Raw genomic sequence first — 25,537 nt, forward strand, 5'->3', positions numbered from 1 at the left:
TCTCTTTATCAAAGCACTTAGTGCTGTAAAAGAAAGACACCTGAGCTCCCGTCTCACTCTCAGTTGCCCTGGTGGGACTTAGGTGCTGACAGTTGTTTTCGTTTTTGTTTTTTTCTTTGAGAGATGATCTCAGGAGACACAGGTGAGAAGGAGGCAATGTAGACAGGGAGAGAGAGAGCAACCTTATAGAGAAGACACCGAGGATGCGCTGACGGGCACCTCGCTGCCCTGGGCAACGAGGCTCAACCCCACTGGGGCCACTGAGTTGTTCCCACCAGCAGTGAGGAACACAGGCTGTGTTGACTCACCTCCTCCTGTCAATCATTGGTTAGGGTTTTCCCTTCTGGATCAAATCCCTAACATTTTGCCATCAGGGTCCACAGGGTCCTAGGCTGCAGGAGAACCCAGCAGAGACCTGGGAGAAGTGGGAAGGGGCTCAAATGCATCGGCTGCATCCCCCATCCAAACAGATCAGAGACTGCAGGTGACTTTCCCAGGGTCACACAGCTGGTATAAAAACCCCAGAGTCGCTGCTCTCCCTGCCCCCAGAGCAACCTTCAAAACCCCTAGGAATCCCCAAGCAGTCCAGTGATCAAGACTCCGACTTCCAATGCAGGGGGCGTGGGTTCCATCCTAGGTTGGGGAACTAAGGTTCCCCAGGATGCACACGCCCCAGGATGCAGCCAAAAGAAATTTTTTTAAAAAAACGACAAAAACCCAGGGATAGTATCCCCACCCCTCACTGTGTCTCCCCGCCACTCTGCCCTCAGGAAAATTCCGACCACTGGCAAGCTGGTGCTGACACTCACGACCGACGCGTGTGAGGGGAAGGAAAACTTTGTCCGCTACCTGGAGCACGTCCAAGCTGTCGTCACGGTCAACGCGACCAGGAGAGGGGACCTGAACATCAACATGACGTCCCCCATGGGCACCAAGTCCATCTTGCTGAGCAGGCGCCCCCGGGACGACGACGCCAAGGTGGGCTTCGACAAGTGGCCTTTCATGACCACCCACACCTGGGGGGAGGACGCCCGGGGCACCTGGACCCTGGAGCTGGGCTTCGTGGGGAGCGCGCCCCAGAAGGGGGTGCTGAAGGAGTGGACGCTGATGCTGCACGGCACGCAGAGCGCCCCCTACATTGACCAGGTGGTGCGGGATTACCAGTCCAAGCTGGCCATGTCCAAGAAGGAGGAGCTGGAGGAAGAGCTGGGCGAGGCCGTGCAGAGAAGCCTGAAGAGCATCCTTGGCAAGGACTAGGGCCCGGCCCCCTCCCCCGTCCCCGCCGCCCCCTCCAGGCGCCTAGCAGTGACCCTCCCCCACACCAGCCGCGCCCACGTCTAGATCTGAAGCTTCGCTCACTGTCCGTGATTCTTTTCATTCCCATGGAAGCAACCTTTTCTATTCTGTGCCCCAAATACAGTGCTCCCACCTACACCTCTGTCCTGTTTGTGACTCCAAGGTCTTCATTTCTGTCCTTCAGATAGGTCATATTGTGCCAACCAACCCGGGACAGCTCTCACCCTCCATTTCTTTCATAGAAGAGAAGAGAATGCATTTAAATAAGCCAGGCCTGGGGACTCAAGGGAGGACCCATTATGTAAAAGAAGGAGCCAGGTTTATGACAGAGGTGAGTTCTGAGTCTCTTAAAGCCCAGATGCTGTAAATCCTTTGGGGAAAGATGTGTTGACTTTTAGCAAGATTTTCCAGGGATGTAAATGAAGCTGGTGCAAAGCAAAAGGTCCCCTAGTTACCAGATGGGGAGGAGAGAGTCCAAAAGCATGAACGCAGGAAATCTTACCACCACAGTCAGCGTTGCAGCTTGTCTGGCTCGCCAGTGTAATAGGTGTACGATCTCAGTGGCCTGGCTGCCTTTTCATCAACCACTGCTCTGGGTTATGGTAAACTCTGGGAGATGCCCCCGTCACTCTCCATGTGCCTAGCCTTTCTCCAGCCCCAGTTTTCTGGGGCTCCTTCCATAGTTATTCAAAAAAAAAAAAAAAGAAGAAGGCAGGATGGAGATACATCTGGGAAAGAGTAGCTTAGTAGTTCTTAGCACAGGGATGTTCCTTTCTGACCCTGCGCTGGGGCTTCTTAATCTGATGGAGGGGAGAGAAGGTGAGCATTTTCGAGAGCTTTGCATACACGATTGGAGGAAAACAGCTTCTGCAGTTGAGGAGTTGGAGAAATGGCCTCTGTTCTGGAAGAGGTGTGTGAGGGTGAGGGGTCAGATTTGGAGAGGTGGGCAACCACTTCACAGGAACCCCCATTTGTATGGAGCCCCTTCCCACTGAAGTGGGAAAAGCCAACTCGTCTCCCTGTAACTTGAGACCCAAAGGAGGCAGAAGCCCTTCACACGGAAAGCACTACAGTCAGCTACATTTGTGGCAGCCAAGCAGTCCAGGAGGGGCTTTAACCTCACCCCAAAGGTGACATGCCCCCTTCCCCCGGTCACCCCCAGAGACAGCATCTCATCACCAAGTGGAAAGGCTTTCCGAGAGACTGTCACTTTGTTCTCCTACCCAAGGAATAGCTCACCACTGCCCACCCGACCCCCCAAAAACTGTTGGTTTGGTTTGATCCCCAAGAACTGACCCACCCCGTCTGGCCACATTTCTCCCTTCCCGTGGGAGCAGCCTGGGTTCCTCTCCTCTGAGTTGGCAGCACAGAACAGGGGGGCCCTTCCTTGAAGGAGGAAAAGCCTGGAAAACCCACATGCTTTCTCTTTTCTCCCATGTTGGCATGGATTTCTACCTTCTCTAACACCATATGATCTTCTCTATAGAATGCTTTATGATGTAATAATATTTATGATTTTTAAAAGAAATTTATTACATGCTGCAAAGGTCTTTTTAAACCAGTTTAGACTTAAAGCAAAAATAAATGGAAATCATCAAAATTTCATTTCTCATTAACAGTCTGAAAATAAACCAAAGGACATTAAGTGTGCATGTGTGTTTAAGTGCACACAGAAATATATATACATATGTAGACTAATACACGTGTGTATATATGTGTATATATCTTTATATACACTTGTATAACTGTATATACACACATATACCTAAAATGTGTGTATGTGTATTTACTGAAGAAACAGATACCACATTCATTTCTAAAAGCATATTCAGAGGATATCAAAATGATTCTGGCTGAAGAAAAAGGCCAGTGGAAATTCAGGTGAAATGTTCATGAATTCCCATTACTTCACCTCTGTAATTTTGCACCTTTCTGTATAAACTTCAAGTATCTTATATAGCAGCACAGATACAAAATAGTTGTCCATATTTTCACAGTTGTGGTCTAATTTATGAAATTAGAGAGTAACTTATCAGCTTCTTAATAGAAATGGCAAGTTTTGATATGAGTATACAGTACATAAAATATATATAGTGCTATTTAAAAATATTTGGTCTCTATTTCATTTTTTGCACCAGTATGAACACTAAAATATGATCAGCTAGTGAGGTTTTTATGATATCCTGATTCTAATGCAAGAGATAGTTATTTATAGTCATTTATTTTAAAAAAAGAAAATAAGTGAATAATACTCACGTTAACATTGTTTTTCCCTGTGACAACATTTTATAAGTAAATTTAAAAATACATAATGTAAATTAGGAGATGCAACAATAAAACATTACCTTCCAGAAATTATGTGGGATGTGATATGTATTATATAAAAACACTTCCATCCATTCTGGGAGAGAAAATTAAAAGTTGCCAGAGAAAGAGCTAAAAAGCTTGCTTTCATATGCCTGAAATATTTAAAATTAGGAAATAAATCATACGCAAATTATGGTCTACAGCAGCATTTTTCAGACTCAGGTTATACCCCACTGGCAGTTGTCATATAAATTTAAGAAGTTAAAACCAGCATTTTGGAGTAGAATAGGATAGCATAACAACAGATCATGCATATTAATGATAACAATTGTTTCCTGATCTTTTTTTTTTTCAAAAATGTGTGTGTGTACATGTCTGAGTGTATTGGCTCACAAGTGTAATACATTTCTTATTAGAGTCATGGTCAAAGATCTTTCAGAACGCTCTTCTAGAATACATTTGCCAAGCTAGACCAGTTCCACTGTAGTAAAACAGCCCCAGATATCAGAGGTTTCACACAGCAGAGGTGTTTATCATTTACACAAATTTCATGGAGGATCTGGGTCACTCCCCAAGACCATAGATTGCCATGCAGTGACTCAGAGATTCAGGCTGCTCCAACCTTCACCCTTCGGTTTGTCATCACAGCACGAGGCTGTGACGGTCAGTAGGCGAGAGAAAGAACCCATGAAGACCCACACCCTCTCCTACGTTCAGTACGAAGGAGACACGCAAGTCATTTGACATACTGTGTGCTGGCCAGTCCTGGTCAATGACGCTGCTACACAGGAAGCAACTGAGAGACAACAGGACATCCAGTAGAATCCTCAGTGAGCACCGGGGTCTCTATCACAGAGCGGACTTGATAATTCCTTAAAACATATTCATACATGTTGATTTACATGGCAACCTGTTCATGAAAAGTGTCTCAAACTGGCTTCACCCATGTGACCACACACTATTCTAGCAAATCTGGAGAGTTATTCATAAAAATACAAATATCTTTCATTTATCATATTTGTTGTAAAAAACAATTTTCTGTTTTGTCCTGTGATCCACTACTTACAAAACCCAACTAGTAAAATCTTTAAAAAGCCTGTGGCTGAAAACACATACTTAAAGGCATAGGATCCAGTCTGATCTTGTGACAGACTGAATGCTGCTTTCCAACACTTAAGTCTAAAGAATGGTTTCCCAAAGATAAAGTTTAAAAACTGATAATTCTTGGGACTACCCTGGTGGTTCAGTGGTTAAGACTATATCTTGCAATGCAGGGGTTGAAGGTTTGATCTCCTGGTTGGGGAGCTAAGACCCCACATGACTCAGGGTCAAAAAACCAAAACATACAACAGAAGTGATATTGTAACAAATTCAGTAAAGACTTTAAAAATAGTCACATCAAAAAATATTTTTTAAAAAACTGATAATTCTTACAAGCTCACTATCATGCATCATTGTTGTCGTCACTTATAAATTACAAAGAGCAGTTTTCATGAGAGCGATGCCTTCATGGGTTGGCATCACCTGAGAACCACACATTACAAAACCTTTAGGAAACGCAGCCAAGCATTTCCTATTTAAAGAGAAACGTGCATTAGGAGGATTGGTGAACTCATATCCAGAGTAAGTTTTTGGATGCCAAGAGTCTAATTTGATAGAAATTTCCAGAACTCAGAATGCCAAGATTAGAGACACTGGCTGTGGGAGAAGACAAGGGAATTGGAAAACACTGGGAGTTTGCAGTAAATACGAGCACAGGGTGCGTCTTGGGCCAGCAAAGGTGATTTGATTGTAGCTGCCATGTGGTCTTCTGTCAAAGAAAGGCTGAGTTGCGGAAGGGGGGTGGGGGCGGGGATGGAGCGGGGTGGGCATGCAGCACGTGGGAGCTTAGGAAATGCAGAGTCATGATGGAAGTTGGGGACAGTATCTGAGTGCTCAGTGTAGGGGAACACAGAGGCCGGTACAGAGGGGGATTCTAGCCTCTGAAGAGCCGATGTCAGCTGAGGACCGGGTGCAGGGAGGCCAGCCCCAGGCGTGCTCCTGGAAACCCCTCCACCTGCCAACGGTGAGTCTAAGCCCACGCACAGCCTCCCAACACTTTATCCAGCTTCCCAAAGACCCTGGCACCGGGAGAGAGGGTGACCAGCACCTGGATGTCTAGGAGAGAGGCTCCCTCTCTGCTTTACAAATTAATCAACTCCTGCTTGAGTTGGTCCACTAGTCTCTTGTGCATTTCATTGCCAAAAGGCCCTTTCCTTGGATTCAAACACCTCTCTGTTGAATCTGGTTTTGAACTTATAAGGGGCCAGGAATCAAAATCTGACCTGAGGCAAATTTCCCAGGCCAGCCTGCCAGCTTCATTTTTCTTCTAGAACTTAGAAGATATGCACTGTCAATCTGGGGATAGAATAAACTGACGATGGAGAAATACGCTTGGCCCCAGAGATGAAGACTCTAATATTCAGTCCTGGGCGGTTTGGGATGGGATGAGGGTGATTAGAAATCTCAGCCCACAGGGTTTTTAGATGCCCAAACAGCCAAATGAGGCTGGAAATTCCTTAGTTCTAAAGGGAACTGTCACCAGTTCCCACCTGGATGGCTTCAGGCCACCCCACCTTCACCATCCCAGCATGGCAGTCTCATGTCATAGTGCCCTGAAAGATGTCCTGGTTCACCCAAGAGGACAGCCATGGGCTACTCCAAGCTGGATGGAAGACAGAGACTGCAACTTATCCTTTTCTCTTTTGACCCTATGTCCTAGAACTGGCCACAGATGACAGATAAGCTGCCTAGCATGACAGACAAGCACACTAGCATGCAGGTGAAGGTGAGTTATTGACTAAGGATGTCTCTCCTGATAGAATATACATCTCCACTCAAAGCCCCATTTCTTTGGGTAAAACATAGGTCAGCATGGCTTCTATGTGGCATTTATTTGCTTTCATCCAAGCACAAGGGACCAGAGTCAATCATTTGCCATAATTGTGGTACTTAAACGATGCTCTTCATCATCAATGTGCCAAGTGCCATACAAGTTTTGAGGTGACTTCACTTACCAACTATGGTTCAACTACAAGTCCAGGATATAGTACTTTAGGATAAACTTGATCATGATTGTTACTTGGAGATTCTTTCTTATAATAAAGCTTCAAGTCAAGGAGAGACCTAAATGGAATTTTCCAGTGTGAAAAAGAAAGGGGAAAAACCAGCAGTGAAGCCAGGTAAGAAGTGTCTTCTGATGCAAGTTGGATTTTGTATGAGACCTTGTTCATGTGTGTGCCCTATGGCAGGGATCAGCAAACTACAGCCCAGGACCCAGTCTAGCCCCCTGCCTGGTATATAAATGTAAATATTCTTGTTTTGTAAATACAGTTTTATTGGAAGCCATCACACCTCTTTGCTTTTGGGTTGTCTGTGGCTGTTTTGATGCTAATGGCAGAGTTGAGTAGTTATTAATACAAAACAGCCTGAACAGCCCATAATCTGGCAGAAAACAAAGTTTTCCAGCCTTTAACCTGTATCTCTCTCCTTGGACAGCCCCATAGGTCACCATACACACCAACCATGCTCTCTCTGTTGGGCGTGTCCTCTGGCTGCAGAGGTGCACAGGACCTCACGTGCAACAGGCAGAAAAGCCAGGGAATCAGTGCCCCAGAGCCACACTCACCTGGAGAAGGAGGGGGAGCTGGTCCACAGACACCCCAGCTTCCTCACCTCCTGCAGGGATGAGTGAAGATGTTCTACCTGGCCTCTTCCCTGAGAATGGAGCCCAAAGCAATAATCCCAAGTCAGTGCGCCTGAAACACCACTGGTGGTATTAACAGACAGAACTGCGTATAAAGCACTATTTGTTGTTGTTTAGTCGTGAAGTCATGTCTGACTCTGCGATCCCATGCACTGTAGCCCACCAGGCTTCTCAGTCCATGGGATTTCTCAGGCAAGAATACTGGAGTGGGTAACTTTTCCTTCTCCAAAAGCACTATAAACAGAGTGTAAAGAAGCATTATCTTCTTCAGGCTTGTTGGATGTGGGGGACGGACACCACCCCCCCTGCCCAGAGGTGGAGCGTGAGCACCCCTGGCAGGACACCCTGGAAGACCCAGGTCTCTGAGGAGACTGTAGTGAGGCCACTTCTGCAGATGTTGGAAAGACTGGGAACTGGCTTCAGCTGTTGCTCAGGGAAGGAAGTGCTACGACCAGGATGAAGTAGCAAACGAGGACCACAGTCTCTCTCTTCCTGCCTTCCCTCTCCCCCACCAGGGGGATGATGACATATAAGAGACGAGACTGCAGCTTCACAGCCCTGGTACCCACCGCAGCATAGACAGGCTGGCTTGGAGCTAAGAGCCTGGGCTTTCTAATGGCATGCCTAGTCCCTGGGATCACCACTCTACAAACCACCAGTGCCTGAGATCTTGTTTAGGGTCTGCTCTGGGGGCAATCCCACCTAACTGAAACCTCCATCAATCCCCACCTTGAAACCAAACTTCCTTCACTGGAGGTTTTCTTGGGGATCTCTGGGGTTGCAAGAACAGAAACCAACTCTGACTCATAAAGACACAGAAGCTGCATATCCAAAACAGGCAGTGTAGCAGTCAGAACTGAAGGGAAGCCTAAAGAGCCAGCCTGAACCAGCCTGGAAAGGGACAGAGGCTGTAGTGAGGCCCGGGACCGGGAGGCACAGTGGGGACCGTGGGGACCACATCAGGACTCCCCAGTCACAGGGTGGCTCCTACATGTTCCTCTTGGCTCTGCTGGACTCGGATCTCCTATTGCAACAGTGGGTCTGGTTTGGGGCACTTGCCCACCCACAGGGAGAGGAAGTTGGGGTGTCTCGTGGGTCCAATCAGGGCTGTAACTTGTGTGAAGGAGCAGCTCCTCAGGACAAGATCAGGGCTGCCCCCACCCAGCAGTGGGGAGGGAGGGGTGTTTGCTGGGCAGACGCCAACCAGCCATCTCAGATTGTTCCTCCCAGAAGCTGACTCTGACAGAGGAATCGAGGTCAAGTCATTTATTTGGAAGGAAGCATCTTTATGTAGGGAAGCAAGCAGTGGGACAGGAGAGGAGGGGTCCCATTCGGGCCACAGGGATGAGTGGGTCTCTCCACCTGCATCTGCAGCCGACACCCACTGGGGACCATGTACAACAAGCCTCGGGGTGGTCCCAATGGAAGGGCAAGAGAGCTGGGGTGTCCATGCACCCCAATGGCATCTCCATTCTAGATGAGGGCTGCTCCCGGAGGCCCAGTACTGCCAGCCTGCCCAGTATGTGGACCGAGCTCACTCCTGGGGCTGCAGGAACCCCTGGCAGAGTCACACGTGCCTGCTTCGCTGCTTGTGCCTGAACCAGACACATGGGGTCCTGAACCAGACCAGCAAGGGCTGGAGGACCAACCTGGGGGCCAGCTCCTAACTGCAACAGAAACAACAGCCGTTACTGGTCACCGTGACTCAAATGCTTGGAGAATAGTGGGTCCTGGGAACAGGGAGGCAGTTTCTTTATGGAGGAGGTGGCTCTGGACAGTGTTGGTGTTGGGCTTGAGGCTGAGAAAGAGGAGCCCAGCCTCCTCCTGCTCCCCGGTACAGCAGTTTGGACCAGTCATTTCGGGCACGGGCACTGTGGGATCTCAGGTTTGGCAAAGCTCCAGCGCTCTCCTGTCATCCGTGTTGTTGGGGAACTTGCTTTGGGCCCCTGTGTTTATCTTTTTTATACAAACTTACATGCCTGTTTTCAGAGACCTCAGGAGAGAAAAACCCAGGAAATGAACCCATTCGGCAGCTCTCCTGGGGAAAACAGAACCGAGTAGGAAAAGTGCAGAGGAGCAGCCAGGAAAATGAGTGTGTGGGGCACTGGGGCAGGGGGAGCAGGAGGGCAGGGGGTCGAGGGTCAGAGAGCCCACCCAGACCCCAAGGTACTCACCACAGGCTGCCCTGAACATCACACCACAAACTTGGCTTCAAGCAAGGGGGGGCTCTGTGAGACGCTGCTCATCTGGCCCTTCGGTACCCCTTGACCCACTGCCTTCCTCCCCTCCTATTTCTCCCACACTCCCCGCTTTACTTGTCTTCCTTGAACAGCCTAGTCCATTGCTGCTTTGCACCAGCCTAGTCCATTCCTGCTTTGCAGCAGTCTATTCCTGGACCTCTGCACCAGCCGTTCTTGCTACCTACAATGCTATTCCCTCCGATCTGCACATGATGGGCCCGTCTAGTCATCAGGTCACATGTCATCTCATCCACGGGGTCTTCACTGGATCTTCCACCCCAGAAGAGACACGCTTTCTGTCTAGCACATGCCCCTGTGTTGTCGTCTCTGCACGATTTTCTCTTATTTAGTTATCTTCCTGCCAGTGCAAAATCCTCCCTTGCTCAGAAAGTTGTGACTGTGACAACTGAACAGATTCAGTGTCCCCCGTTGTCTCTCCCCGCCAAAGCCTCGAATGATCAGAACAGGCCCTCAATCAACTTTTCATCATTGATTGAATAAAATATAAAAATGGCATTTCTTTCCAAAAAGATACCCCCCACCTTTTTAAATAATTCACCGAACACATGATCCAAAAAATTAAAAGACTTAATGGGGAAAAGACAAGGTTTGCAGGAGTGGTTCTGTTGAATCTAATATATACACTGGTCCAAATTCCAAGCACAGTTTGGACTCCAGGTAAAGGTTTCCATTATTCTCTCTTAAGCTTTTAAATGATACGTATTTCAAAACTGTGCCATGGAGCAGGTCCTTCACTCATCTTCTAGAACAAACAACAAAAGCGTATGTCTTTCTTGAAATCCAAACCTCATATTAATTCAGAGAGAGATTTTTTTCAAGCTCTACACAGAAAGGGAAGGTGACTCTATTTAGCATTCTTTGTATGATTTCTAACAAAGAAATACAAGGGTGTAATTTATGACACAATTAATCTTCTCTAAAGATGTGCAGTTGTCTTGCCAGGTACCTTTGTTTAGGGAGATGTAATAATCCATTTCAGCACATTTATTCATTGCCCATAATGTATTTTGGAGTATCTACATGGAGAAGGAGTAATTTCTTATTCAGCTAAGCCAAAAAAAAAAAAAACTTTTGGACTGTTAGTAGAGAAAAAGAGATGCCTAAAGGCAGCATACACCCATGGTGGATTCATGTCAATGTATGGCATAACCAATACGATATTGTAAAGTACAAAAAAAAAAAGTTTGTAAAGATTCTGGTTTCAAGTAATTTCTGTTTTCTAAGATGTGACACTGCAGATCCCTGAGTGCACATGTATGCACAGGAGAATACACACATGTGTATTATGGGACATTATATGACGGTAACTGAGATCACTAATAAACTTGTCAGCTCTCCCTTACCAGCACTGCACTCTGCCTGCACACAGAGGATGTTCAGTAAACGTGCGTCTGTGCTCAGCTGCTCAGTCATGTCTGACTCTTTGCAGACCTGTGGACTGTAGCCCACCAGGCTCCTCTGGCCATGGAACTTCCCAGGCAAGAATACTGGAGTGGGTTGCCATTTCCATCTCCATGTGATCTTCCCAACCCAGGGATCCAACCCGCCTCTCCTTTGTTTCCTGAATTGCAGGCAGATTCTTTACCGCTTGAGCCATCAGTGAAGCCCCTCAGGAAATGTTAGGCGAGTTCATGAATTAACTGCTGAACAAGGAACTGCGTGGTGACATTGGATTTTGATTTTGAGGCCCAGCCCAGGAGTGCAATCTCTGAATGTGAAACTTAAGTGACTCAGCCAGAAGGACACAAGGCACGTGTGCTATGCAGGTGGCCCTGGCACCCTGCTTCTTGCCCGTGACCCCTATTGCTTCCATGCATCGCCACGCCTGGTGTCCAAACACCTGCCTGCACCTGCGATTCTCGTGGAGAGCTGTCCTGGGCCCTCCCTTCTGGCTGGCAAGAGTTGGTGGGTCAACACCCAGCTCCCACACCCTTGGGCAGGGTAACTGAAGGCCAAGTTCCATCCCGTCTCCCAGAGCCCCAGGGGATGGGGGCCTAGTGACAACCGCCCATGGGGCCAACCCACCTCTCCTCTCTGATGCCCTGCTGCCTCCACATCCGTCTCCTGCCCTCCTGGAGCTTCCTGGGACCACATCCCCAGAAATGACATCAGATCCTTGCTGCAGGGTCAGCTTCTTGGGGAACCCAAACTGAGACAGACACCTTTAATCACCTGACTTCTAACAAACCACCCCTCCCGCAATCCTGTGCTTGTGCCTGAAACGCGGTGAAAACAAGCCGATCCATCACCGGACACGTTTCAGGTGTGAAATCCAGGCTCTGACCCTCTAATGAGCCCCACGATGCCCCAAGACAAAGGGTTTGTCTACTTTCTTAAATGAGCTCAGCTCAGTGGCTGTTAGCAGGGCACCCCTGTCCTGAGCGAGGCTGGCCCACCTGCAAGCCCAAGGCCCCTGTTAATCAGACAAAGGATGTGCAAGCAAATAAAACATTTTAATTAAGGCTTCATCGGCAAGCCAGATAGGCCAACCATGGTCTAATCCAAAGAACCTTGTATCCTCACCCTTGTAGCCTCTGTTCTAAAACATCCAAGCACGTGTCCTCAGGGGCCCAGAGGCACCTCCTCCCGGTTAGCTCAGGCACTGGAGGATCCCTTCTCTCCCAGTTTCTTCTTGTTTGCCTTCGTCTTTTCAATCGTGGTCTCCACAATGACAGCAGTCTCTTCGTACGTCTGGATGCTCTCAGTGGAAAACTTCTCTATGGATTCCATCACCTCCACCTTCTTGTAGGCCAGCTTCCTGGGAGGGCTTCTCGCCGGCCGGCTGCTGCTCTGAGCCCCATGCCCTTCGGGCCCACCCAGAGTGACCTGAGGCCCTTGAGACCGGGGTGTAGATGGCCCCTCTGGACCAGGTGCCACCATGGGACAGGGCCCTCTGGCCCCCTCCTCCTCCTTCTGGCCATCCTGTTTCCCCTGGAGGCCCTCCAGTTCTTTGGCGTTTTTCTCATCCCCTTCATCTGCAGGGTGCAGGGTAGGGGGGTGTCTGTCTTCTTTCCCCTGCAGGGGCCCCCCTACCTCCTTCAGACCATCTTCTTTCTCCTGGGGAGACCCCCCTTCATCCTTCAGCCCATCTTATTTCTCCTGAGGAGGCCCCCCTTCATCCTTCAGACCATCTTGTTTCCCCTGAAGGGCCCCCCCTACCTCCTTCATACTGTCTTCTTTCTCCTGGGGAGGCCCCCCTTCATTCTCCAGACTGTCTTCTTTCTCCGGGGGAGGCCCCTGTCCATCCTCCAGAGGGGGCTCAGGCTGCTGGGGAGAGGGTTCCAAGCCACCGTCAGGACGCACAGAGTCGTCACCCTTAGAAACCACCATGCCCCCTCTGACTGGGGCGGAGAAGACACAGAAGCCAGGATCTATGAAACTGGCATCTCCAGAGACCATCACGTACCGCCCTTTGGTGTACAGGTCAGTGGGGGGCTCGGGTTCTCTGGGGCCTTTCACCTTCTCCTTGATCATCTTGCCTAGCTTCTCAAAGGCTTTGCTTATCTTGCCTCCATCTGGGACATCCTCCGGAGCCCCTTCCTGGGTTGGGGGACTTGCTTCTTCATCCCCCGGTTCAAGCTTAGACTCACCCTCTTCTTTGAGCACCTCCCGCCCTGGCTTCATGTCCTCTGGACCTCTCAGCGGTGTCTTCCAGAATTTCATCTGCTCTGTCTTCCGCTACCATCTCCTTTTTCCTCGGAAGTTTCTTGGGAAGGCCTTTGCGTCTTGCTTTCACTGCAGTTATATCCTGCACAGCCCTGGTGAGATCTTTGAAAAAAAGAAAAATGGAGGCAGGTGCAATGAGTCAAGGCCAATGAAAGAGGAAGAAAAAGTATTTGTTGAAAAATACATGCCTAGCACTGGGGTGGGGTTTACTGGTTGGCTGGTTGGCAACAGGGTAGAATCTCTGGGTCCTAAGCATTCATGGCCCACACTGAGGACCCAGCCCTACCAGCCGCTGTGTGAATTTGGGATGAGTCACTTGGCCCCTCCGGGCTTGCAGAGCAGAGGGGAGGCCCCCACAGTTCCCTTCACACTGGGTACAACTTACTGAGATCCATGTTTCTCCTGCAATAACACTCTGTGGGAGCAGGGCCTCTGCCCCACCCCAGCACCCTCACCTCGAGGTCACAGGGGACACTGGGATCCAGACCAGACCAGGAAATCCAGTCCAGAGAGTCACTGTCACCTCAGGCTTCCCCAAAGGAGCAACTCAGAGTCACCCCGCCTTCCTCTGATGGGTTTGGAATAGCCTCCAGGCACACCCTTGTCCCCCCTGCACCCCAAGCCAGATAAACACCGCCACTCCTTGCTCACCATCCCCTTCCTCCTGTGCAACCAGGAAACGATGCTCTTAAACACAGAATGGGAATCCCCTGGGTCAGCGGCCAGAGTCACTGCTTCAGACCAGCCAAGAGGAGAAACTGAAGTTTCAGAAAGGACAAGGTTTCACCCTGTCTCATCCCAAAGGTGGGCTTTTAGTTGCAGGTGGCTGCTGCTGACTGCTCAGTCGCTTCAGTCATGTCCGACTCTGTGCGACCCCATAGACACAGCCCACAAGGCTCCCCCGTCCCTGGATTCTCCAGGCAAGAACACTGGAGTGGGTTACCATTTCCTTCTTCAATGCATGAAAGTGAAAGTGAAGTCGCTCAGTCGTGACCGACTTTTAGCGACCCCATGGACTGCAGCCTACCAGGCTCCTCCGTCCATGGGATTTACCAGGCAAGAATACTGGAGTGGGTTGCTCTTGCCTTCTCTGACACAGGTGGTTACAGCCATATAAGTAGGCATGGGTATGGATAGGAATAATGGAGACACCACTGTAGATGTGTGTGTACAAAAAGACGATGCAGATGCCAATGGTTTATACATGTACATAAAGACGATGGAGGTGTAGACAGTTTATGCATGTAAATAAAAACAATGGAGATGTAGACAGTTTATCAGGTCAGTTCAGTCGCTCTGTTGTCTCCAACTCTGCGACCCCATGAACTGCAGCACGCCAGGCCTCCCTATCCATCAACAACTCCGAGTCCACCCAAACCCATGTCCATTGAGTCAGTGATGCCATCCAACCATCTCATCCTCTGTCATCCCCTTCTCCTCCTGCCCTCAATCTTTCCCACCATCAGTCTCTTTTCCAATGAGTCAGCTCGTCGCAACAAGTGGACAAAGTATTGGAGTTTCAGCTTCAACATTAGTCCTTCCAATGAACACCCAGGACTGATCTCCTTTAGGATGGACTGGTTGGATCTCCTTGCAGTCCAAGGGACTCTCAAGCGTCTTTTCCAACACCACAGTTCAAAAGCATCAATTCTTCGGCACTCAGCTTTCTTTATACTTGTACATAAAAACAGCGGAGATGTAGACATTTTATGCATGCACATAAAGATGACGGAGATGTAGACAGTTTATACGTGTACATAAAAACGATGGAGATGTAGACAGCTTATACACATACATAAAAATAATGGAGATGTAGACAGTTTATACATAGACATAAAGATAATGGAGATGTAGACAGCTTATACATGTACACAAAAACCATGGAGGTATAGACAGTTTATGCATGTACATAAAGACAATGGAGATGTAGACACTTTATGCATGTACATAAAGACGATTGAGATTTAGATACTTTATGTGGAGATGAGGTGCAGGCTTAAGTGATAAAGATGTAAGTGTAACCATAGATATTGTAGATATAGGTGTATGTAGATACAGATGTGATATAGATGTGGATACAGATGATGTAGATGTGGGTGGAGGTAGAGATGCAGATGTCGATGACGGAGAGGTAAGTGCAGGTGTAAATGTAGGTGATGCAGGCGTCAGTGTAAATAACAGAGGTGTGGAAGATGATGCAGGTGCAGAAAATGCAGATGTGGGGTAGACGTACATGCAGATGATCCAGACAAACATAGATGGCAGAGTAGGTGTCAGACGTAGATGTAGAGGTAGGTGTAGGTGTAGATGATACAGATGTAGGTTAGGTGATGTGGGCATAGCTACAGATGATGTAGAGAATGTAGGTGTAGTGTAGATGTACACATACAGACGCTGTAGACACAGATGTGGACATAAGTATACAAGTAGGTATAGACACAGTCACATAGATGAACATGGAGGAAACGGAGAGTAGCTGATGCAGGTGTAGATGTGAATGAGGCTGAGACAGAGACAGACACTTGCCAGCAGAGTTCACGTCCCAATCCATCGTCCGGAGGAGACCAGACAGCCTGCTAGCAGCCACAGTACTGACTGGCCATGTGCTCAGAGTCACCATGGCAGCAGCAGTAATAACATCAACTGCTCTGAGTGCTGGTCCAGTTCCAGGTACTGGGCAGGCATCTCGCCAGCCGCGTCTCAATAACCACACCTGGTCATCCTTTCAGCTAAGACATTCCTGTCCCCAGAGACCTGTGGAGCCGAAAGACACCTTGACATCCAAACACTCCCACGGTCATCTTCATCACCTCTCCCCTCCCGAACCATCACTCAAGCCAGAGTCCACATCTCTGTTGCAAACCCATTCATCCTCTGCCTCCCCCACTAGCATTCTAGCCCCGTGAGGTCCTGGATTTGGGTGTCTCCTTCTGGTGGCTCAGACAGTAAACAATCTGCCTGCAATGGGTCAGGAAGATCCCTTGCAAAACAGAATGGCTACCCACTCCAGTATCCTTGCCTGGAGAATCCCCTGGAGAGAGGAACTTAGCGAGCTATAGTCCAGGGGGTCACAAAGAGTCAGAACGACTGAGCAACTAACACTTTCACTTTCCGGCCACACACCCTACAGCCTGGAACTGGCACATGGGAAAACGTGGAGCAAGTAAGTGGTTCTGTACCCACAGGCTCTGCCCACCCCGACCCCACCTGTTGCCTTCATTCTCGATGACGCGATGATACCGGTCCAACTCGTTCCTCAGGGTCTGCTGGGCGACCACCAGGTGCCGGCAGTTGTAGGATGACCTCTCCAGGCTCCTCTCCACCTCTTCAATCTCCTTCCACAGGGTGTCGATCTGCTCGTTGTAGAGCTGAATCTCGTCATCACACTCGTGGGCATCTCTGATGGCTTCTTCCAGGACCGTGGTCTACGGGCAGAAACACGGTCAGGAGGAAACCCAGCCATCCTCTCCCTTCAGACACAGATGCGGCAGTGGAGAATCCAGATAGCGTACCCAGTTGTATTTGTCTTGTTGGTTTGTTTCTCTGTCAGCAGAGAATCTTTAAGCCACAGAAGGATGTGACAAATGGACCCCTTCCCCTGACGCTTGTTCAGCACCCCCAGAAATCAGCCTGTAGCGGAGCCCCCGACCCAAGGCAGTAGGAAGATGAGAAACTCAGAAAATAAAAACTGCCGTCCCTGGACTGACGTGTACAACTCAGAGTGCATTCTTCATACTTTACTGAGGTAGCATGAAAAAGCAGTAAAAAGAAGAACACGGACTAAAGAGATAAGATGCTATAATCATTAAAGGGAGGGGCTGGGAAATTTCCTTCATCTTATTCAGTCACTACGGCACTTTAATTTTCTCCTGATTTCTGACCAGGAGAGTTACATATATGTTTTGATAGCTAAAATGTGTGTGTTTGTGTGCGCTGGCACTTCTGTAAAATAACTTCAGAGAAACGCTACTTTTATATTAAAGCAGGACAAGTTCAAATTAAAGTAGGAAAATGAACAGAATTCCTCATCTTCACTTTAAGAGCTGTGACAACCCACAAGCAGCCACAAGCTGCTTACTCATTTACAAGCGAACGTATTTACAAGCTCAGTGCAAGCTTGCTTTCCTACGGAGGAAAGATCTAACAGGCGTGGCCAGTCCTCAAAAGCAAAGTAAAACGTGTAGACTGAAACCCACTTCATCTGGAAGAGCGCTTGTCAAACTCCGACATGCATATGAACCACCCGAGGATATGGTTTTGCTCAGATTCTGACTCAGCAGCTCCAGTGGGACCGGAGGGGCCGGGTTTCTAAGTGACTCTTCAGGAGAGGAAAAGTCAGGAAATGAACCCATTCTGCAGCTCTCCTGGAGAAAACAGAACCAGGTAGGAAAAGTGCAGAGGAGCAGCCAGGAAAAATGAGAGAGTGGGGCGCTGGGGCAGGGGGAGCGGGGAAGGGGGGCGGGGGGTGCGGGGGTTCGAGGGTCAGAGAGCCCGCCCAGACCCCAAGGCGCTCACCTCAGGCTTCCCTGCACTTCACACTGCAAGTCTGGCTTCAAGCAAGGGGGGCTCCGTGAGACGCTGCTCATCTGGCCCCTTGGTCCCCCTCGACCTACCGCCTTCCTCCCCTCCTCCTGTTTCTCCCACACTCCCCCTTTTACTTGTCTTCCTGGAACAGCCTAGTCCGTTCCTGCCCCAGAAAAGGCACGGAAGTAATAAACCCACCGGGCTCATATTTCTCGGTTCTTTCACCTGTCCTGGAGTCTTAAGATGCCCAGGGATGAAAGGTGCTTAGAGTCAGGGTGATGTGCGTGGTTGAGACAGCGAAACCACCTACCACGACTGTGGGTTGGGCTTTGCTAGCCGGCACCTCCCTGGAATGGGCGGGGCCGGGACCCTCTGGGGGCGGGGCTTGGGGGTAGCTGGCCCCGTTTCCCGGGTGACGGCCGCGCGGAAGGGGCGGGGCTAGGGCCTCCCGGTTCCCGAGGCCGCGACCTGAAACCGTGGCCTCTGAGAGTTGATCAGCAGCAGAGAACAGAGCGCCAGAGGCCAGCGGCTCTGGACCAAGCAACTCTAGTCGTGGGGACGGGCGGCAGAAGGGAATGAGGTTTGGGTGAGGCCGGTCAGAGTGACGGGCTGGGGGCGTGGCCTGTGAGACCCGGACGCGGGCGAGGCGTGAGTGGGTGTGCCCGGCCCTGGGCGACTGACTAGCAGTATACCAGTAACCCAGCGCTCCGAGCTGTGGTCGCACAGGTCCAAGGGTGCGACCGCACCTCTGGGGGCGCAGCGGCGCGGGCGGGCCATGCCTGGGGACTCGCAGTCGCTGTGGGAATTGGTGGAAGAGCACGTTCCGCTCCTGGAGCGGCCCGGAGAGAGGAGGATTCTAGGGGAGATGACAGTGGATCTGAGCCTGGAGCTACGGGCAGAGGTGGGGCGTAGGAAAGTGGGCCCCACGGCAGACCTGTCCCACGACTCGGATGATTTTCTCACCTTCGACGGGTCTCTGTAACTCTCGAGCTCTTGGAGGATCTCACTGTCTGCCCGACCCTCTCCAATTGAACTGCCCTGCGCCTCATTCCCCCAGCTTCCCTGCCTCCCTTCACTTCCCTCCGCAGTGGCCGAGGTGTCCCAGCTGTCCTTTCAGGTAGTGATGTTAGCATCATTGCTCCAAGAGGCTCAATCTGTCCAAGCCTCTGGATCGCGCCCCACCTCTTTCCTCTGCTCCCTTCTGGCACCACCGCCCCTCCTAAGAGATCTTGTGCGCCAGGAACTGCTGCAGCTGCTTCAAGGTCTCCACCGGAAGGCCATCTGTGAGGGCAGGTTGGAGCTCCAAACCTGGGTGTGGGCCCTGTCTCCAGAACTCAGATGGGCTAGCCTGCCAACTGACAAGGGGCCAGGGTCGCCTTTCCTGTGGTTCCCTGGAAGGAGCCCCCGAATCGCCTTTATGCATCTCCTGCAGGGACCAGACCCATGCTTGTGTTCAGTATAGCCCCCAGGGTCCTGCGCTTTGCCTTGGAGGAGCCCAAGTGTGATTTGCCAGAACAGATGTTCCAGATGAGAGCTGGTGAACCCAGATACAGTAGTAGGAGAGGAAGGATCTGCCTTGCTGGGCAAAGGACCCCAGCTGGCTGGTAGGTCCCACCCGAGGGCATGGAGGAGTTCCTGGTGTGGGACTGACACTTCTACAGCCACCTGTGGTAGAGGTCAGCCCATGAGGGCTCAGAGGCCCAGGAAACACGTGTCAATCCTGGGAGCTTGGTTCGAGCTGGGTTTTAGAGTACGAGGAACAGGCTTCCAGACAGACAGACAGAGAAGCACTTTGTAGGAACAGGGAGTACTACATGCAGATTTGAGTGGAAGGAAAGACTTCATCCAGTCGCCGGTTGTCTCTCAGGCTGGGATAGCCAGACTGCGAGGACTGTGTTAGAGAGGGCTAGGGACTGAATGAGATAAACGAGCAGCAGCGTGTTCGTCGGTGAATGGTAGCAATTTGTGTCTCACACTTCCTTAGGAAGGGAGTGATGTCCCCATTTTGCAGATGAGGATACTAAAGCTCAAAAGGGATGATTGACTTTCCCAAACTCACACACAATAAAGGGTAGCAGAACCCGTGTGCAATCCCAGGCTCTAGATCTCCTCCATTTAGTACCATCTTGTATTGCCTTTGAGAGAAAACACAAATTTGTCTACGAGAAATGGCTTTTGTGTCCTGAAGACCTGGAGTGAAGCAGCATGAGAGAGTGAGGTTGACTTCATTTGCCAGCAGCTGTCACCGGGACCTCAGAGTGATCAAGGACCAGCTGAACGTGTCCCACATTCACCAGGCTGCTGGACACCTGTGGTGAGGCCCCCGAGTGTGTGCAGTGAGGGTGGAGACAGGGAGGGTGGGACTGCAGATGGACCCTGATGTACTGGGACTACTGGGAGGAGAAGGGAGGGAACACACCTGGCTGGGAGACCCAGGAGAGTGGGGCTGAGAGGTGGAAAGGGCAGGATGCCGATGAGGATGCTGCCAAGAATCAGTCAAGTACAGATGCTGACACGGGCCTTGGCCTGAGGACTTTTGTCCTGGGAGGTGGGGAAGAGATGACACACAGAAGAGTTTTTAAAGTAGGGGCAGGGCTGTGATGCGAGAGAGAATGGAGGCAGGAGAACCCGCAAGTCTAGTCCTATCGTGTAGAAGAGAGAATGCTGCTCCTCGGGGTGGGCACTGGGAGGCAGGCAAGGAGAGAGGACACACCCTGCCCAGGAAGAGGCTGGCAGGGCTGCCAGGTTGTGCTGTAACAGCATGAGGGCAGCAGAGGGAGAGGTGGACTGGGATAGGAGGTTCCTGGGGAGGCCAGAGGCTGGGACCGCATGGAGGGCTCTGCTGAGACCCGGGCCTGCAGCGCTGCTTCCACTGTTGCCCTGTCCATGTCCCAAGACCCTCCTTGAGGAAGAGTGCCGTGCACTAGAGAGGGAGACTCCCATCCTGCAGGTGAGCTACAATCCTGGGCCGCCCCACCCCCAGCCCTTCTGCCGAGCGTAGACACCCCTGTGTCTCACCCAGGGCGTGAGATTCACACACACATGTCTCTGTGTGTCTGTGCTTGCAGAGGCTGTGTGAACCCTGGGTCCATTTTTCCTGTGTGCATACTTATGTGTGTGATCCTTAAGTGCATGAACCCATATCCCAGTTGAGTCCCTAAGTCCGAGGTCAGCACTTTCAGATCAATTGCTGGGTCGGCCTAGGTCTTTTGCCACCTTCTCTTCCCCAAGTCTGGGTTCAGGCCTGCCACCCCCTTGCCAAGCTCAGCTTTTCAGGGAGAGGCTGGTGTTCCTCTCAGGAGTGCCCCCAGGTGGTTAGGAGGAAGAGACTGCACGGGCTAGTTCCTGTGCCCCACCGCCCCACCGTGGGGATCCTGGCCTGGGCACCCTGCCCAGTCCTGCCCCGCCCGTTTTAAAGCCAAGCACTGAGCCAGCTCTCCCTGCAGCGCTGCCTGGAGACGAGTATTCAGGGGCCCCTCAGCCCTCTGAGGCAAGCCTAGAGCCCACCCTGGCAGGTGAGGACCAGGCAGGCCCCAGAGCACCCAGCGCTCCGCTCCCCCCACTTCCCGCCACCCCGTCCCACCTTGCTCTTGTAACACACCCTGGAAGACTGGGTGCTGTGTCTCAGGCAGAACCTCTCCTCCAGAGCTCAAGGAATAGAAGGCAGCCATGCAACAGGAGCCGCAGGCACCCCTGAGGCCTTCCTGTGTCTCCCCCAGCCACAGGTAACCCAGAGCAGACAGACAGCTGGATGGGAGAGGCTGCGGGGCAGGCCACGGCCCCCTCACAGCTACTCCCTCCCATTCAGGTCACAGCCCTTGGGGTCCTCCAGCCAGGGCACCAGACTCCTGCCTTGCCTCCACGGGGCTGCTGGAGTTTGAGCCAGGCTTCTCCAGTGCTGCCTGCCCACTCGCCCTCTGCAGCACTGCCCCAAACCTCGCGGCCTGGCCCCCATCTGCCGCTGGGGACGGAAGATTCAGTGCCTCCCCGGGAAAAGGCCAGCTTCTACCCTGATACCCAGTGCAGCGCCCTAGGCCCCACCCTGAAGGGCTGCTCAGGAAGGAGGCTTCAGCTTCGGCTGGAACGCGTCCTGTCTGCTCCTGCTCTCTTTCAGCCGCAGGGTCCAGCCCCCTTCTGATCTAGTCTAGGATGAGCCTTCCCTAGGATTCCACTGCTGTCTGCCTGTCTGTCTATGTGGCCCCCACCCTACCTTCTCACCAGGTCCTCAGTGTCCGGTCCTAACTGTCGCAGTCTCTGGGACTTTCTCCTCCCAGGCATCCCCCCACAGGCCTGGCAGGAGGAGGTCTTGTCCCAGCCCTGCCTCATATCCCCCTGGAGGACCCAGACAAAGCACAGCAGCAGCTCAGAAACAAGAATAGAAATTTCATTAAAACCTATGAACTTCAAAAGCCTAGTGGAACGCAGACGGCTGGGCGTGGGCAGCGCACCCTCACTGCTACAGAGGATTAGCGGCAGCTCTTCCGGGGCTGTCACTGCACAGAGGGGCATGGAGGACGGACACACGGACACTGTGGGGCTTGAGGGGAGGAGTTTGGCTCCAGAGACTGGTTGGGGCACGCGGGCAGGGGCACTGTGGCACGTGAACAATGACCGTGCTAGCAGTGGTGGCCAAGGAGACAGGGGCCACCCCCGGCCAGGGCATGGTGGGCGCAGATGGTGACACCTATCCACTGTCTCCCCAGTCTCTGTGTTGGGAGCACAGGGTGGGGTGGGGCACTCCCCCCAGCAGCGTGCTCACATCCGGGAGTCCTGCAGACGGCTGGAGTCATTACTGCCCCCCATGGGAATCTGGGCCTTGTCCCGGTGCAGCTGCTGGAGCTCAAGCCCATCTTCGGGGGAGGGTGGAATGGTGGGGGCGTAGCGCCCTGTTCGGTGCTCCAGGAGGGCAGGACCCCAGTCTCTGCTTGGCCTGGTTGAGTTTTTCAAGTGCTGCAGGAGAGGTAGCCATGGGGGAGGGACAGGCAGGCAGAGTGCATCAGAAGAGAGCCCTGGAGCAGCATCCAGCCATCCACCCCCTTCTGATTCACCTGGCTGCCCCTGTCCCCACCCCTCACCTGGAGGAGGGTGTCCCCATCTGTTCTGTGCAAGTGGAACAGGGCGTAGAATGGAGTGCAGATAACAGAGGACAGAGCCATAAGGAAGACAATGACCTCAGCCTCGCTTGGATATCTGTATTGGTTGTAGGTGATCGGCTGGTACTGGACCACCAGGAAGATGAGAATAAACTGCAAAGAGTGGGGGTTGGGAGTGAGCATGAGTCCTGCCCAGCCCCACCCAGGCCTTAGGCCTCCTATCAGCACTGCTCCCCTCGTTTCCCAGACTAGAAAGAAGCATTTCAGGGAGGCAGGGGTGACATCAATGTTTGCGTAGCGGAAGAAGCTGATGGCACCAGGGGTCCAGGGTATAATGGGCAGGTGGGCACTGTGGAAGAGGAGGGGTCTGGCTTTCAGATAATCCTGAAGCAGGCAAGAAACTCTTCAGCTGCCGGGGCCCTTGAAAGTCAGTTCTACTCAAAGACTTACAGTGACCCCCACTGCCTGCTGAAGTAAGGCCGAATCTGTGGCCTTTTAAGGCTTCAATGGCATTTTCCATCTACTAAGCATTTTTTGAACTGTGGTGTTGGAGAAGACTTTTGAGAGTCCCTTGGACTGCAAGGAGATCCAATCAGTCCATCCTAAAGGAGATCAGTCCTGGGTGTTCATTGGAAGGACTGATATTGAAGCTGAAACTCCAATACTTTGGCCACCTGATGCAAAGAACTGATTCCTTTGAAAAGACCCTGATGCTGGGAAAGATTGAGGACAGGAGAAGGGGACAACAGAGGATGAGATGGTTGGACGGCATCACCGACTCAATGGACATGAGTTTGGGTAAACTCCAGGAGTTAGTGATGGACAGGGAGGCCTGGCGTGCTGCGGTTCATGGGGTCACAAAGAGTCAGACACAACTGAGCGACTGAACTGAACTGAAGCAATTTTTGAATGTTTCCTCCAGACCTGGGAGCTCCTGGGATTGCATCAGCTCTAGGTCTCCAGTGCCTTGCAAGGCGCCTGGCACAATCTCATGTGCTGATCTGAACTGACTTATGCAGGGAGGTGGGAGCAATGGGGGAAAGGAAAGGGAGAAGTCCTGACAGACTATGGCTGCAGAGACAGCAATGGACAGCCGGGGGAGGCTCTGAAGCCTAGAAACCATGTCAGGCTGGGAGTACTCTCAGAACCACTTTGGAAAGAGCCGAGGGACAGCAGAGATAAAGCCTAGTGTTGCAGCAACAAAAATATGACAGGAAGCAGAAAGATGGGCAGGTGGTTCATGGGCCACTTGGAGGGCCTGGGACAATGTGTGCTGCTTGCCAGGAGGCCTCAGCATACACCTCCCAAGCCTTCAGCCATGTCCTGGAGCTCAGGCCCCTCCAGCCTTTTTAGTGACTAAATTCGAGAAGTCAAGACCTGCATCCGGGGGATGCTGCACTTAGAGCTGAATTTATAACTCGTTTTCTGAATGGAACTAGGCCTGATCTAACGTGTGGACAAATTCTTTATTTGAGCTGACGGGCTTTGTAAAAAAAAAAAAAAACAAAAACCTTTTCGGCACTATGAAGTAAAGGCTCCCAAAGAAAACTAACAGCCCAGAAGCACGTGGTCCACAGAGCCTGGCATCCTCACCCGAAGGTGAATCCAGCCTGGCTTTCCGAACACAGAGAGGATGCTGCGGGCGTTGCCTGAGTTTCCTGCAGACACCGGGCCCGGGCTGCCTGCTGCCTCCTGCCCTGCCTGGGCGGCGCCCTGGGTCTCCCCACAGGGCAGCAGCTTTTTGGGAGCCCTGGAGGATGAGCTCCCCCACGGCAGGAACTGGGCCAAAGCCACAACCCCCAAGGGCACAGCCCTTGGCTGTGGCGTTTGCCCTCCCCCACCTCCCACCTCTTACAGGACACTTCCTCTGCTCCTGTTTCCAAGCTGGGCCAGTGGCCAGAGCTGGTGCCTCTGCCAGGCTTGGGAAGATCCCACACCCCATGCGATGGAGGCCTCAGCCCTCAGGGGTCTTTTTTTTTTTTCCTTTTCCAGAAATATGAGCCAATGTGGAAATCCGGTACTGACCTCTCTGCGGCACAGAGGAACTGGCACGACTGGGGGCACGACGCCAGACACTGCCCTGACCATCGGGATGACCCCTCTGTCACTCAGAGACAGCCCTGCCTCTTCTCTGTGGAGGGACCATTACACTAGCAAATCCCTGCCCCACCCCCACCCCTCACCCCCGCCCCCGCCTTCTCACCCTGATCATAAACGAACAAAATCAGAAGGTTTATAGTCCACAGACCACTCCTACTCCTAAACTTGTTTCTAGTGCAGCATGGGCCCAGCACACACGCTCCAGATCAGACCAATTGCTTCGCATGAGGGCTCTGACTCTTAGAAGCTATATAACCTCGGGTCAATTACTTAACATTTCAGGGCCTCAGTTTCCTCATCTGTAAAGTGGGGATAATAATGAAACCATGGAGAGTTGTATCACGAGACTTAGTGTATTGTTCCTGGTCATGGTGGGCTTTCCCTCCACCACTTCCACTCCCTGCTGGGGGGTCTGCCCTTCCAGGCGTTGAATACTGTTGGAAACCCAGAACTCCCCTCCCAAGCCAGCCTATTCCAGGGTGGCTCAGGAGGGTGTCCCGGATCCTGCACTGATACCTGACTTGCACAGCCTGCTTCTGGAACAC

The 25,537-nt window shown here is 51.6% G+C and overlaps 3 protein-coding genes and 2 pseudogenes across 3 annotated transcripts in view; 2 read left to right on the forward strand and 3 right to left on the reverse strand.

Moving 5' to 3' along the window:
* The window catches only part of PCSK2 (proprotein convertase subtilisin/kexin type 2), a 230,315-nt gene extending 226,753 nt beyond the window's left edge, over window positions 1-3,562 (forward strand). The window contains exon 12 of the mRNA XM_061126390.1: window positions 771-3,562. Within this exon, the coding sequence (XP_060982373.1) occupies window positions 771-1,257 (487 nt within the window). The 3' untranslated portion in view covers window positions 1,258-3,562. The remainder of the gene's footprint in view (window positions 1-770) is intronic.
* An 8,547-nt stretch (window positions 3,563-12,109) lies between these two features.
* LOC133044738 (filensin-like) lies at window positions 12,110-13,271 on the reverse strand. The gene has a single exon (XM_061126391.1). The coding sequence runs from the start codon at window positions 13,231-13,233 to the stop codon at window positions 12,700-12,702; it is 534 nt and encodes a 177-aa protein (XP_060982374.1). The 5' UTR covers window positions 13,234-13,271; the 3' UTR covers window positions 12,110-12,699.
* On the reverse strand, window positions 13,187-18,079 carry LOC133044739 (filensin-like). Its single transcript, XM_061126392.1, has 3 exons — window positions 17,998-18,079; window positions 16,483-16,700; window positions 13,187-13,377 (listed from the first exon to the last, which is right to left on the reverse strand). Exons 1-3 carry the CDS (start codon window positions 18,004-18,006, stop codon window positions 13,269-13,271), a joined length of 336 nt encoding a protein of 111 aa, XP_060982375.1. The 5' UTR covers window positions 18,007-18,079; the 3' UTR covers window positions 13,187-13,268.
* Window positions 18,080-18,410: 331 nt separating this feature from the next.
* On the forward strand, window positions 18,411-21,937 carry LOC133044251 (coiled-coil domain-containing protein 24-like; annotated as a pseudogene).
* Window positions 21,938-22,175: 238 nt separating this feature from the next.
* The window catches only part of LOC133044740 (sodium- and chloride-dependent glycine transporter 1-like), a 30,749-nt pseudogene continuing 27,387 nt past the window's right edge, over window positions 22,176-25,537 (reverse strand).

Source organism: Dama dama, chromosome 23 (genome assembly GCF_033118175.1).
Source record: "Dama dama isolate Ldn47 chromosome 23, ASM3311817v1, whole genome shotgun sequence".
NCBI lineage: Eukaryota > Metazoa > Chordata > Mammalia > Artiodactyla > Cervidae > Dama > Dama dama.